At 37.0% G+C, this 15,559-nt stretch overlaps 1 protein-coding gene across 7 annotated transcripts; it reads left to right on the top strand.

The window, feature by feature from the left end:
• Positions 1–457: 457 nt before the first annotated feature.
• Positions 458–4,038, top strand: LOC122028581. Of its 7 annotated transcripts, none has more exons than XM_042587431.1 (8): positions 458–586; positions 741–867; positions 2,146–2,331; positions 2,980–3,103; positions 3,210–3,337; positions 3,527–3,589; positions 3,672–3,740; positions 3,824–4,038. In XM_042587431.1, exons 1-8 carry the CDS (start codon positions 564–566, stop codon positions 3,896–3,898), a joined length of 795 nt encoding a protein of 264 aa, XP_042443365.1. In that variant the 5' UTR covers positions 458–563; the 3' UTR covers positions 3,899–4,038. The 7 variants fall into 7 exon arrangements, with proteins under 7 accessions (XP_042443365.1, XP_042443377.1, XP_042443383.1 ...); XM_042587443.1 differs by having other exon boundaries at positions 461–586; positions 2,980–3,076; positions 3,841–4,038; XM_042587449.1 differs by having other exon boundaries at positions 462–586; positions 2,980–3,076; positions 3,844–4,038.
• Positions 4,039–15,559: the final 11,521 nt, after the last annotated feature.

Raw genomic sequence — 15,559 nt, 5'->3', positions numbered from 1 at the left:
GTGCGATCGACTCAGCTTGCTCGACTTACTCAGAAGCTTGAAACTCCAAATTCTCTCATAAACCTTAAACCCTAAAATAGGATCATCAAGAGTAACGAAGAATGAGACTTCTTAGTAAATCTAAAGAGAGGGGTTTGAGGTTATTTTAGGGTTACAGGACGAAAACCCTGATTCATTGATTCCCAATCATTGTGAACATTTCTTCTGTCCAGACTCTGAACCCACAAGGGGGACATGTGGCGGGCTCCCCTCGCTCGACCCTTAAAATTGGAGTTTTGTGTCGGTACTGACACTGTCAATCTGCGCGTCTGATGAGTTTGATGGGCCCTCTGCGTCAAAGTTACCGCCGGCTCATTTTCCACCAAATTTGAACCGCTCCATCAAATATCATCCCCTATTTAATGTTCCATTAATAATTGAAGCCGACCGGACCATGATAATAATATCTGCACCACAATCGGCGCCACAAGGTCTTACCAGTTTGCAAAAGCAACCAGATGTGTTCTGATCGTGATCGAAGGGCGGGTCCCCGGCGTATGACCGAATGATGGTTTGAGGAGGGTATGCTGTTGGGCGCAGGATGCAGGTGCCATTCCTACTAACGTTACTTCTTCGGCAGTTGGCCGGAAGAATTTTATGCCTCGTCCTCTCCTCTGCTCTGCTCTGCTCTGCTTTATCTCTCGTCTCTTCTCATCTGGTCCTAAACCCTAACCTCAGTAGCGATTATATCCATTCTCCAGGTGCAATTTGGCGATTTTTTTTTTCTTTTTTGAGAAAGAAAACACGGGGCTGCAGTTTCCGCTGACGCAGCATTTTCTGCGATTCTTCGGGTTCCTGTTATGTACTCTGCTGGATCGAGGCATTGGGGTGCGTTTCCGATTTCAAAGTTGCTATTTACCTTTTCAACTTCTTTCTTATCTACGGATTGGTATGGATCCATTTGATTCGACTTGGTTTCTTTCTTGGTATTTGGAATTGGATTCGATTTCTGGAATTGGTTATGATCTCAGATTTTTTGGATTTTGAGCGGAACTTCGGTGCATTTCCCCCTTCTTTCCAGGTGAAAAGAAGTAGCTTGAACCTTTATTCCTTTTGAAATTGCTACTTTTTTCCTCGAGAAAATGGTTTAGTAGAAGGTTTGTCCGATGCGTTAGTGTAATGGAATCCATTCCATCTGACCTTTTGATCTAGTCTCTGGTAGATTCTATGATTTCTGTCTCTACAACGTCAATTGATCCATGCTTTCATAGTAATGCACGATTTTTTTATAAAATTATTGTTGATATGGATTAAAAATATTAGTGTAACCTTGCTAGAAAAAAGTTACATTTTTTTTATACAAAACTACGTAATTAATGCTAAAATATAGTTTTCCTCTTTTATTGTAGCTTTCCAATAGAATATCTGAAACTAAATGCATGCCTTCTCTTCTTAATCTTTGTGAAAAGATGAAAAACTTGATAATTTAGAATTGAAGTTTATTAGTGGATAAAATCAGATGAACCTCAAATTCTAGTTCTATCGCTTTCACATTGGTTGGCACAATACGATCATCATGACTTCCATCAATAATTTTCTAAACTGGGGGACCTAAAAATTAAGCAATCTTTTTTTGTAATTTCTTCCAATTGTTTCACATCAACCAGCCTGTTTCAACCTGAAACGCTGGGTTACATTTAGTATTGAAGTCCCACCACAAGGCCCGCTTCTTGCATTTGCTGTCACCTCCCATAGCTGTCTGTCCTTGACTAACAAGTTGCAGTCGCAATCCATGTGGGTTACTGTTTTTTTAGTGGGGGTCCCGTTACCTTACAACTCGTGTACCTGTTTCTAATTATCTTGGAGTAGATTGGATGGTCTACTCACTCGTATCATTCTTGCTCCCTTAGCCAGCCCTTTTACTGACTCTTGGTGCAACTGGCCAAAGCTTGTCCTGTGCACTAACAATGTAATGAGACCTTATGATTGAAGGAATTATACAAGTTGGAAGTCTACCTTGTAATTGCAAGCACATCCATTCCCTCTTTTGTATGATCATGTAATTATTATATTCAGTAAAGGCCATTTAGAAGTTGGATTAGTGTTAATTTCTTATATTCCATGGTTTATAAATAATTAAAAATAATGTTTTTTTGCCCTTTTCAGATGGAGGCTGAATTCTGCGCAGGTCATACACCTTGTTCATCTCAGGAAGAAAGTGGAGAAGAACTCTCAGTGCTTCCTAGACACACTAAAGTCATCATTACTGGTAACAATAGGACAAAATCAGTTTTGGTTGGGTTGCAAGGAGTTGTCAAGAAGGCTGTTGGACTTGGTGGTTGGCATTGGCTGGTAACACCCCCTTTTTTTATTAACACAGTAGATTCAGCTAGTCTGTGTAAAATTATTGTGTATCCGTGGAAGAATTTACTATTTCTGTGGATAAATTTGTTTTAAACTGAATCTGACACTTAATATGCTAAGTTGGAAAACTCAGCTAGGCTACATCTGATTCAACTTGTCTGTCTTCTTTGAAATTTGCTGTCGAGAATTGCGTTCCCCAATTTGTTATTGTTTGTACTTTCCTTTGAAAGGAATGAGTACAATTATCATTCTTTTACATGAATGATCCACACTGAAAATCTCATCAAACAGGTATTGTTATTCTATTTGTACCCTGTAAAAATTTCTGTTTTATCTATATGGATAAGCAATCTAGAATTCATTCTACAAAATTTGTTGAATATTCTTGATATCATGATTTTTATGCAAGATGTTTAGCAATGCTTATAGATTTTTAAAAGTGCCAGCAGATTGTAGTCCATGAAGAGCTTCAACAATCATTGACTATAAGATTAGTCATTTTGTCATATCAGATGCATGATTTACAGAAACTTAAAATTGCAGATTACTTGGTTGGATTCATTTATATCATTATTTCTTAAATATCAACCTTACATTAATGAACATGTGGTAAAAACCAATTGAATTTACAAACAGGTCCTGAAGAATGGGGTGGAAGTAAAGCTTCAGAGAAATGCTTTGAGTGTTCTAGAAACCCCAACTGGAGATGAGGATGAAGATGAAATAGTCTATGGTACTTTCTACAGCACCTCTGTTTGTGGTAAATTTTTTGCTTTCTTACAAACAATCCAGATAAAAATTGAAATCTGATTCCTAGTAGTATTCTTATTTCATCTGTATGTTCATGGACTATTATTTGTTCACAGCTGGTTCAGAATTCTACAAGTCAAGAAAGACAGGGGTTCCACATACCAGGTCATTGATATCTTGTGGAGAATTTAATGGCCGGAGTGGCTATGATAACACTCAATCCAATGGATTTAAGACTCAAACAGTAAGTTATGTTTTTCGCTGTATGTTGCACTTTCAATGACTGTTCTACTTGTAGGGCAACATTAATAATACAAAGTTATCTCACTGGAAAAAAAATAAAAAATAGGATTCATGCTCATGCATATATGATCTGGTAAGCACATATTATCGTATTTGAAACTTATGCTTACGCTTTGTAGATCATTAACAGAGAGTAAATTTGTCAAGACTTGGGACAACTACCTTGTGGAGATACTGGAGGCACTTCGATCTGGTAAGTCCGCGTTAATAATTTCCTGTTCAAAGAACTTCTGACAGATATTTGAAAACCCAAAACAAGTTTCAAAATGGTGCAGGTGAGTGGTAACCCAAACCCAACAAAGGAACAAATGGTTCATGGAGTGCAGTGCCATTTCCTCTCTCAGGTACTCATCAGTCTGCCTTAGTGTGATTGGTGTGCTCTTAGGTGTGGTTTAAATTTTTGACGTCTTATCCTATGGATTTACATAACGACCCATTTGCAAGAAGCAACTGGATGAGAAGCAGGTCATTGAGGGCTTTATTCATGCTGCAAAAAGGTTGAAGAGACTCCATTCCTAAGAATAGAGTGATTGCAAATCAATGTGGCTTTCAGTCAATGCAAAAAGAGTGAAAGAAGACTCTCTACTCTGTGTTGTATGCTTGTTGAGCTTAACATTTCGGAATCAAAGATCCGAACTATATCAAAGAAGATCGGAGAGGATTGAATGGGGGAATAATTAATGTTTTATATTGGACTTTCGAGGATTGAATATGTGGTTTCTCCAGTTCGATGCTCAATTAAACTTCGTGAATGAAGAATCTACTGAACAACATGGTGTACTTTTGAGCAATATGTACATTTGAACAATCTAGCAAGGTCTGCAATGCTGTAAAAGAGTATCCTAAAAGAAATAATAAGATTCTCAATATGTGGTCGTACAAATAGGATTGCTTATAAATCATGTAAGGTGAGTCTCTTGTTTGCCTTTTCCTGTTTCTTTTTTCTGTTTTTTTTTGTTCATGTGTTTCTTTTGTGGATCTTTTGTTTTGTGCTTGTGTGTTTTTAGTTCATGGATTTCGTAAAATGGGAATGATATTGTTATCGTTTGGAGCTTGTGCCTAAACTTGCTACTTTCATTGTTCGTCACAACCTCACTCAAGCTCACATATCCTAGAGATAATGGCCAGAGAGGGAATTTCCCTATAAATCCTTAAAAAGGAGTATTTGGGATGATGCAATTGAGTTGCAAATCGATCTTAGAGAGGAGTGCATAATTTTTTTTAAAAAATTTAAGTAAATGGAGGATAAGATTTTGAAATTCATAATTATCTTTCTACATTACTTCGAAGGACTCTGATGATGACGACTTGGTAAAGGGAACTCGAAAGGATTAGAAGGGAGATCAAGACAGTAGGAATTATAGTGTTGAACACGTCGAAAAGTGCAACAAAAAATAAGTTCCTTCTATAAAATTCATGCGAAGAAAAATTATATACTAAGTTTAATAAAGGGAGTTTATATCTTTGCGCGTGCCCTTCGCAATCCCAGCATCAACGTTTCTTTATATGTGGATCTTAACGCAATCAAGTGGCCGCGCCTCTATGGTATCCACACGAACAAGCCTCGTTTGTCTCACAAACTCACGAAGTAGAAAATGAAATAACTAAAGGTTGTGCTGGAGGTTTCGGCAAAGTGAAGACAGGAGGAGGAAGAAGAGCAAGAACACCAATTTCTCATCATGAAAATGACTCCAAAAATCCCTTTTTATTCATTCATGAAATTGTCTTAATTGACATTAATATTTCATCCAATGAATCCAATGCATCTAATGCATGAGCAATTCAAATTGTTCACTCTTCACCTATTGCATCCAATACATGAGTAATTCAAATTGTACACTCCTCTTTCTTCATGAATTTAAATTCATCAAATAATGAGTCTAACTCATTAATCATTAATCCAATTGACTTAATGAATCTAATTTGAATTGGACTCAATCTAATAGTTGGATCCAATTGAGTCTAACTCAATGAGTTCAATTTGAATTAGATTTAATCTAATGATCCATTATATGAGCCTATCTCCAAATCAACTTGTGTGTGACCCAATAGGTTCTCATAACATTGACAATGTCTCTAAAACTATTTTAGATACATAAACAATGAGTGACATCTAGCAAAACATCATTGCTACCTAAGTCGTGAGAATGTCGAGATCCGACTTAACCTTTCCGTGTCTATTATCTTGTATGGCTCAATCATTCTATCCTTGATATCTAGATTGATCAATGAGGCATAAACCGTGTCATCCTCTTATCAATCTTTGTGTTTCTTGATCTCTAAGTAGACATACTCAATCAAATAAGCTCAATATCGCATATTGACTCATTTAAGCATTGTCATGCATTCTTGTGTCCTACTAATCAAGGGGCCCACAGATATCACTTCCATTATATGGAAGGGATAAATCTCATCTACATCACTCACATCCCTCTACATAATTTATTGCATACCAGTGATCTACTTTATGGTCCACCCTGTTACAGGTGACATTTATCAATACCAAAGTATACAACTCCTTATGTAAGAAATCATAGTGACTTCAGGTCTAAGGACTATTCATACTAATAGTCACATGAGAAGGTTTATGACACTCATATAACGATCCATGAAACATTCTCATGGCGGATCATTTAGTACATATTCTCTAATATATACTCATATATCAATTTGATATTTAATATCCATGACTTGCGAGATTAAGTCATTCATTGACCTACATGCTAGTCTCAATGCATTAATATTGTCCTTGTATATTAATGCTTGACTAGGAATAGTTAAGAGTAGTGCTCTATATATCCACAACATCCCACTATCAATTCAACCAATTGATATGTTGTAGACTAGAGCCTACTATCCGAGGACATTATTATACTTATTCATTCGACACTGAACTAAAGTAAATATAATAAACAACTTTACCTTTTATTAATAAGTGAAATATGATACAAAAGTGCGCTTGTCAATCATCTCATAATTGGTACTACGGCTAATACTAACAGGCAGATCTGGATGAGATCCCTCCGATGCTAAGTCAAATTTTGAAGAAAAGTTTGTGAAAGAAAATAACGGAGAAGTAAAAACCATAATATCTCACGTACGTCTCAGTGTTGTCACTATTACCTTATGTAGGGGGCGAAGAGTGGTCAAAATTTTCAAAGATATATTTCTTTCCTTTTTAAGAAAGGCACATTAGGGGTACAAACAAATCGAGTATGTTCATGAGCTTTTCGAGTCGACTCAAAAAATATTCGATTTTTATTTGAAATCATCGAATTCGAGCTAAACTTGAATATGTTCAATAAATTTTTTTAAGCCGAATTCGAACCCATAATATTTTGTTTGATTAGTCATGAGCTGCTTGCGAGCCGAACTCGAATCGAACTCTAATTATTTTTACATAAAATTAATTTAAATATTCTCAAAATTCAAACCAAACTCGAATTTAAGTCCTTTTGAATTATAGTTCATTTCTGCTTGAATCAAGGTTCAAACAATTCAAACTGAACTCGAGCTCAAATTTTATTTCAAACTAATCTCAGCCAAAATTATTTATATTTTAAGCAATCTTGTTTGCGAGCGTTAATGGTGTTGGAGTTTATACTGAAAGCCTAAGCTTTTGTAAACATTTATGTTAAATAAAGAATCACATTTGGTCAATTTATCTACATTTGTTTGTAGTTGTTCAATTAATTTATATTGTAGATAACATAGTATGTGGTGTCACATATAGAAGATGATGTTATCAGTACCTTATAAATTATAAACAGTAGCTCACGACCAAAATGGAAAGAACAAACCATTGGGAGGTCGTAGTGTAATTAGGAATTAGTTTATCTTGACTATATAATTACACTAGTACACTTAGAGTGTATTGAGTAGGACCATTTGAGGTCGTTTCTTTTATACTGACTTTATAAAGAAACAAAGACCTCGGTTATTATGGAAGTGTGTGCTCTTAATCCTAATATAATAACAAGCACATATATTTGATATTTATTTCTTTAATTTATCAATGGGTGAGATTTAGTTCGATAAATCAATAAGCCCGATAAGTTGGGAAATGGTATCACTTATAGTGTGTGTTGTTGATTATAAAAGGAAACTGTGTCCTAGAGATACTAGGTTGATAATGTCCTCAAGAGGAGCTCATAAGGATTGTCATGTTAAACCCTGCAGGTGGACTTAGTCCGACATGATAATAAGGTTGAGTGGTACTACTCTTGGACTAAGATATTAATTAAATGAGTTGTCAGTAGTCACTTAATTAGTGAACATTCGATATCTTAAACATAGGGAGACCGACACACTCATAATAAGAAGGAGCCCAAAATGTAATTTGGGATTGGTGCGGTAGTTCAATAATAGTTCTCTAGTGGAATGAATTATTATTGATAAAATTAAGTTGTGTGTTCGGGGCGAACACGGGATGCTTAATTTTATCGGGAGACCAAAACCAATTCCTCCTCTCGGTCCCTATCGTAGCCTCTTATTTATAGAGTACTATACCCAACTATACCCACCTTCTATACCCATCTAATAGGGGCCGGCCAAGCTAGCTTGGGAACCAAGCTAAGGCCGATTTAGGGTGGCCGGCCCTAGCTTGAACCCAAGCTAGTGGGGGCCGGCCAAATTAAATTAAAAAAGAATTTTAATTTTAATTTTTATTATGTGGAAGAAATAATTTATTAAAGAGAATTGAAATTAAAATATCTCTCTTGTAAAAGATTTACAAAAGATTAAAGAAAGAGATTTGATCTCTTTCCTTATTTGTAGATTGGTGAGATATTTTATTTTCTCTTTAAAAATTATTCACATGTTGTAAAATTAAAATTATAGAAATTTCTTTTTATCAACCATGAAGAGATTTTGAAGAGAAATTTTATTTTTTAAAATTTCCGGAAATAAATTAGGAAGTTTTAATTGTTGATTGAAACTTGTCTAATTTGTTCTTCATTGATGTGGCCGGCCATAAGATTTCAATTGGGGAAATTTTATTTTATTTTTCTCAATTAAATCATGTCAAGGAAATTGAGGAAATTTTATTGTAATTAAATTTCCTAATTTGCCTAGGCCAAGGAATATAAAAGAAGGGGTGAGGGTGCCTTCATGGGTAACAACCTCTATTATTTCTCTCCCTCTTTTGTTCCTTGGTGTGGCCGGCCATCCTCTCCCTCTCTTCCTCTTGTGGTGGCCGAACCTCTCTCTCTCCCTTGGAGCTCTTGTGGTGGCCGGATACTACTTGGAGAAGAAGAAGAAGAAGGAGAGAAAGCTAGCATCTCTTGGAGCTTGGTTAGTGTTTTGATTTTCTTCCTTGGTGAAGCTTTTTCTTTTGTGGCCGAACCTAGCTAGGAGGAGAAGAAGGTGGTTGGTGGTTTCTCATCTCGGAAGATCGTTGCCCACACAACGTCCGAGGTTAGAAGAGGAATACGGTAGAAGATCAAGAGGTTATTTTTCTATAAGGTATAACTAGTAATTTTTCTTTCCGCATCATACTAGTTATTTATGGAAATAATACCAAATACAAGAGGCTTACGTTCTAGTATTTCGAATATGTTTTTCGAAGTTGTGTTCTTTTGTTTTATTTTTTCCTTGTGATTTGATTGTTCTTTTTGGTTAACCTAAAGTTATTTTAGGAAATTAAATATTAGCTTTCTATAAAAGGTTTGGTCTAGTCGGTGGTGGTTGCTCCCATATCCAAGAAGGTCATGTGCCTCGCCACGTCAGTACTGGGAACCGATTATGGAAATTAATATTTAATGGAATTAATAACTTAAGGTGATTTGGGTCGAACGTGTTAAGTTCCGCAGGAGACCCAAGTCAAAACCTAAAAGAATGAATAGATTAAGTTTTGGATCAAACGTGTTAAGTTCCGCAGGCGATCCAAAATTTAATTTAAAAGAACACATGGTAGCTAGGAAAAGGTTCAGACCTTTGTACAAAATTTTTGTACAGTGGAACCTCTAGGTTTTCCGAGTAGCAACCAACAATTGGTATCAGAGCTAGGGTTTTGCCTCTGTGTATTTGGTATTAGTTTAATTATGCACATGTCATACATAATTTAGGCAGGTTAATAGTAGGATGTGCTAACTTTGTGGATGCAGGATCCAACTATTATGGCTTTTAGATATTATGTGTGTGATTGGACCCTTGGACATGTCAAGGGCATTTATATGTGTGTGCATGATTGTATTAAAAATACAGCAGGAGCTGTATTTAGTTTTATTAGGATTTTATTTTTTGATCTAGATACATGTACATTCCTTTTATGGAATATAGGATCAAAATTGTAAAATTCTATTTATGTCGCGGATCAAATTTTGCAAAGCGTGGAACCTTCTGAGGACCAGAGGCACAGCGGAACAAAGAACAAGATGGATGCGACAATTAGACCCGGTGGCGGTGGCCAAATATGGCAGCAGCTTGGGATGACAACACACAGAGGACAACTATAAAAGCCATAATAGTTGAAAATTAGATTTTCTATTTATTGCTTTTATATTATGCTGTGTGTGCATGTTAGTATACATGACTAGTAGGCTAGCATAGTTAAAATTCCTCATTTATAAATAACTAAGTGGGAGAGGGAATTTTAAATAAATTCCATGGTCTCCATTACTGGTTTGTAAGTGATGCAAACAAGCTTGTGCGTTGGCTCTGAGTGCCTTCCTCCATAACGGATGAGCTTGTTTGTGGATCACTAGAACAAACTTCCATTTTTGGATGACTATAGGAAGTTAATTAAGAGCGTGTGATCTTCCCCAACGGAAGGGGCATAATCTTATTAATGGACTTAGTGTCAAGTAATGGTATACACTTAGATACATCTAATAGTATCCTCCCCATCGGAGTCACTGCTATTATTTGTGTGACCAAAAGACACCAACTATTAATTTTATTTGTCAAAAAGTTAGGTTGACAAGATAATAAAATTAATGGGATAAAACCCTCCTTTTACAAATGTTGAATTTGTATACGTCCACACTAACGTGACATACAAAATTCACGGTGTCTTGAGGTGTTGGTTAATTTAAAATAGTATTGTTTGAGGAATCAATATTATTCTAAATTTAGAGTTCTGACCAAAAGTTATTTGTGATTCTTAGGATGACTTTCAACCCACTGTCCATCATACTTCAACAGAATAGACTTACTGGACCAAACTACATAGATTGGAAAAGAAACCTAGACATTGTTCTTACTGCTGAAAGCTATAAATTTGTACTGACTGAGTAGTGCCCTGAAGCACCTATTGGTGAATCTACCCAAGAGGAGATTGAATATCATAGGAAATGGGTAAAAGCAGATGAGATGGCGCGGTGTTACATTTTGGCTTCAATGTCAAATGTATTGCAACATCAGCATCAAGATTTACCAACAGCCTATGATATTATGAACAATCTCAAGGAACTCTTTGGTCATCAGGATAGGGCTTCTAGGCAAGAAGCCATGAGAAAGATAATGACAGCCACCATGCAAGAGGGTACTCCTGTGAGGGATCATATCCTAAAGATGATGGCTTATCTGAACGAGATACAGATCCTTGGAGGAGAAATTGATGGGGAAACCCAGATGATATGATCCTCCAAAAACTACCTAGAAGTTTTGAGCAATTCCGCCTGAATTACAATATGAACAAAAGGGTATATTCATTGGCGGAACTATTGACAGAACTTCAGGCAGTAGAAGGATTATTTCGTCACAATGCTTAAATTCACTATGCTGAAAATGGTTCTACTTCTAAACCGAGAGGAAAGAAGAAGAAGAAACAAGCTAGTTCAGCAAAGAAAGTGAATAAGTCTCAGAGTACAGGATTTAAAGCTGGAGTGAAGAAGCCAAAGGGCAAGTGCTTCATCTGCAAGCAGGCAGGACATTGGAAAGCGGACTGTCCTCGTAGGAACTAAAACAAAAGTATATCTCATGCTCTAGTTGTTGAAACATGTTTAGCGGTGTTATCTACCAGCACCTGGTGTGTAGATACAGGAGTCACTGATCATGTCTGCAATTCCTTGCAGGGGTTCCAGGAAACCCGACGACTATCTGAAGGAGAAATTACCGTCTACATGGGCAATGCTACTAAGGTGGCAGCTGTTGCAGTTGGAGACGTCTACTTATCTTTTAGTAGAAATAGGAATTTGGTTTTAAGAAATTGTCTTTATGTACCCAGTTTTAGAAAGAATTTAATTTCTAAACTGTTTTTAGATGGATATTCAGTTTCTTTCAGTAACGATGTAGTTATTAAAAGAAGTAAAGTGATTATCTGTTCTGGTGCATTAGTTGACAATTTGTATACTTTAAATCCAATTTCTTCCACAAAGCAAAACATGGAAATTTATAACTCATCTTCTAACTCTAATTAGAGAAAAGAACCTTCGGAAATGAACCAAGCATATCTTTGGCATCTAAGGCTTGGTCATATTAACTTAAGTAGGATTCAGAGGCTTATAGCCGATGGACTTTTGGGTTCATTAGAGTTGAAAAATTTTCTAACTTGTGAATCCTGCTTGGAAGGTAAAATGACCAAGAGGTCGTTCAAGGCCAAGGGGTATAGAGCCAAAGAAGTATTAGAGTTGGTTCACTCTGATTTGTGTGGTCCTATGTCTGTCCAGGCAAGAGGAGGTTTTGAATATTTTGTCTCTTTCATAGACGATTATTCAAGATATGAATACATTTACCTAATGCGCCGCAAGTCCGAGTGCTTTGATAAGTTCAAAGAATACAAGGCTGATGTGGAAAAATGACTAGGTAAAAGTATCAAGACACTACGGTCAGATCGTGGTGGCGAATACCTCTTAGGAGAGTTTAGGAATTACTTATCAGAGGCCGGGATTCAATCCCAACTATCCGCACCTGGTACATCCCAACAGAATGGTGTGGCAGAACGAAGGAATATGACTCTTATGGAGATGGTTAGATCGATGATGAGTTATTCAGAATTACCAAATTCGTTTTGGGGATATGCTCTGGAAACAGCAGTATATGTTCTGAACTTAGTACCTTCTAAATCAGTTTCTTCTACTCCCATAGAATTGTGGAATGGGCGAAAACCCAGTCTAAGACATATTCGGATTTGGGGTAGTCCAGCACATGTGCTGAAACCAGATGCTGATAAGTTAGAATCCCGTACAGAAGTTCGCGTGTTTGTAGGATATCCCAAAGGAACGAAAGGTGGTTTATTTTATAGTCCTAAAGACCAGAAGGTCATTGTTAGCACCAATGCCCAGTTTTTAGAAGAAGACTATCTAATGGATCACAAGCCCAGTAGCAAAGTTATTTTAGAAGAACTTAGAGATGACACGTCTACTTCAGTACCAACAGTACAAGATGAAGTACCACAAGAGACTGCAACACGTGTCACACATGATACACAACCACAGACAATGCCTCGTCGTAGTGGGAGGGTTGTAAGGCAGCCTGAAAGATTTATGTTTTTGGGAGAGTCTTCGGACTTGATCCTGGGTAAACATGAACCTGATCCACGAACATATGACGAAGCACTCCAAGATATAGATGCAGCATCTTGGCAAAAGGCAATGAATTCTGAAATAGAGTCTACGTACTCTAATAAGGTCTGGGAGCTTGTAGAACCACCTGATGGTGTAAAAGCCGTTGGATGCAAGTGGATCTACAAAAGGAAAAGAGGGACAGACGGGAAGGTAGAAACCTTCAAAGCTAGGCTTGTTGCGAAAGGGTACACTCAGAAAGAGGGAATCGATTATGAGGAAACCTTTTCACCGGTAGCCATGCTTAAGTCCATCCGGATACTCTTATCCATTGCTGCTCATATGGATTATGAGATTTGGCAAATGGATGTCAAGACAGCTTACCTTAATGGAAGTCTTGAAGAGAACATCCATATGAAGCAACCAGAAGGGTTCATTGAAAAAGGCAAAGAGCATCTAGTGTGCAAGCTCAATCGGTCCATTTATGGACTAAAGCAAGCTTCAAGGTCTTGGAACATCCGGTTTAATGAAGTAATCCAGTCGTATGGATTTATTCAGTGTCCGGATGAGTCTTGTGTATACAAGAAGTGTAACGAAAATGTGGTGATATTTCTTATACTATACGTAGATGATATTTTGTTAATTGGCAACAATGTCAAGGTATTATCAGACGTAAGGGTATGGTTGTCCAAACAATTTGATATGAAGGACTTAGGAGAGTGTGCACACATTCTTGGAATCAAAGTGATAAGGGATCGCAAGAAAAGAATGTTGTGTCTGTCCCAAGCTTCATATATAGATACAATCCTTGCTCGTTTTAGTATGCCAGATTCCAAGAAAGGTTTCTTACCTTTTAGGCATGGAATAGCTTATCTAAAGAGATGTCTCCTAAGACATCAAAGGAGATAGAAGACATGATAGCAGTTCCTTATGCCTCGGCTGTAGGAAGCCTTATGTATGCAATGCTATGTACGAGACCTGATATTTGTTTTGCCGTGGGCATGGTCAGCAGATATCAGAGTAACCCTGGACAAGGAAATTGGACTGCGGTAAAGCATATATTAAAGTACCTGAGAAGGACTAGAGATTATATGCTAATTTACCAAGTAGACGATTTGCTCCCTGTGGGTTACACGGATTCAGATTTCCAATCAGATAGGGACAATAGTAAGTCTACATCAGGCTATGTGTTTACTTTAGGAGGTGGAGTCATTTCATGGAGGAGTGTTAAGCAGAAATGCGTATCAGACTCAACCATGGAAGCTGAGTATGTAGCAGCCTCTGAGGCAGCTAAAGAAGCAGTATGGCTCAGGAACTTTCTAATGGACTTAGATGTGATTCCTGGTTTGCCCAAAATTATCACAATTTATTGTGATAATAGCGGTGCAGTTGCAAACTCGAAGGAACCACGAGCTCATAAGACAAGTAAACATATAGAGCGCAAGTACCACCTGATACGAGATATCGTGAAGCGAGGAGAAGTTGTCATCGCCAAGATTGCATCAGCAGATAACCTGGTAGATCCTTTCACTAAGGCCCTTCCGGCAAAAGCTTTTGATCGGCATGTGGAGGGAATGAGAATCAGATGTATGGTAGAAGATATGGCAGCTTAGTCATTAGTATAAGTGGGAGATTGTTGGAGTGTATACTGAAAGCCTAAGCTTTTGTAAACATTTATGTTAAATAAAGAATCACATTTGGTCAATTTATCTACATTTGTTTGTAGTTGTTCAATTAATTTATATTGTAGATAACATAGTATGTGGTGTCACATATAGAAGATGATGTTATCAGTACCTTATAAATTATAAACAGTAGCTCACGACCAAAATGGAAAGAACAAACCATTGGGAGGTCGTAGTGTAATTAGGAATTAGTTTATCTTGACTATATAATTACACTAGTACACTTAGAGTGTATTGAGTAGGACCATTTGAGGTCGTTTCTTTTATACTGACTTTATAAAGAAACAAAGACCTCGGTTATTATGGAAGTGTGTGCTCTTAATCCTAATATAATAACAAGTACATATATTTGATATTTATTTCTTTAATTTATCAATGGGTGAGATTTAGTTCGATAAATCAATAAGCCCGATAAGTTGGGAAATGGTATCACTTATAGTGTGTGTTGTTGATTATAAAAGGAAACTGTGTCCTAGAGATACTAGGTTGATAATGTCCTCAAGAGGAGCTCATAAGGATTGTCATGTTAAACCCTGCAGGTGGACTTAGTCCGACATGATAATAAGGTTGAGTGGTACTACTCTTGGACTAAGATATTAATTAAATGAGTTGTCAGTAATTCACTTAATTAGTGAACATTCGATATCTTAAACACAGGGAGACTGACACACTCATAATAAGAAGGAGCCCAAAAATGTAATTTGGGATTGGTGCGGTAGTTCAATAATAGTTCTCTAGTGGAATGAATTATTATTGATAAAATTAAGTTGTGTGTTCGGAGCGAACACGGGATGCTTAATTTTATCGGGAGACCAAAACCAATTCCTCCTCTCGGTCCCTATCGTAGCCTCTTATTTATAGAGTACTATACCCACCTATACCCACCTTCTATACCCACCAATAGGGGGCCGGCTAAGCTAGCTTGGGAACCAAGCTAGGGCCGGCCTAGGTATAAATTTGGGTGGTCGACCCTAGCTTGAACCCAAGCTAGTGAGGGCCGGCCAAATTAAATTAAAAAAGAATTTTAATTTTAAT

This window comes from Zingiber officinale, chromosome 1A (genome assembly GCF_018446385.1).
Source record: "Zingiber officinale cultivar Zhangliang chromosome 1A, Zo_v1.1, whole genome shotgun sequence".
Taxonomy (NCBI): Eukaryota; Viridiplantae; Streptophyta; class Magnoliopsida; order Zingiberales; family Zingiberaceae; genus Zingiber; species Zingiber officinale.
Note: the sequence above shows the minus strand (reverse complement) of the source record. Positions and strands in the feature narration are given on the sequence as shown.

Excerpts from the sequence above, each read along its gene's own strand:
- LOC122028581 (XM_042587431.1), top strand. The coding sequence starts at position 564 with ATGCTGTTGGGCGCAGGATGCAG. Across the intron at positions 3,338-3,526 it reads ATGGATTTAAGACTCAAACA|AGAGTAAATTTGTCAAGACT; the intron begins GTAAGTTATGTT and ends GATCATTAACAG. Across the intron at positions 3,741-3,823 it reads AGTGCCATTTCCTCTCTCAG|AACGACCCATTTGCAAGAAG; the intron begins GTACTCATCAGT and ends ATGGATTTACAT.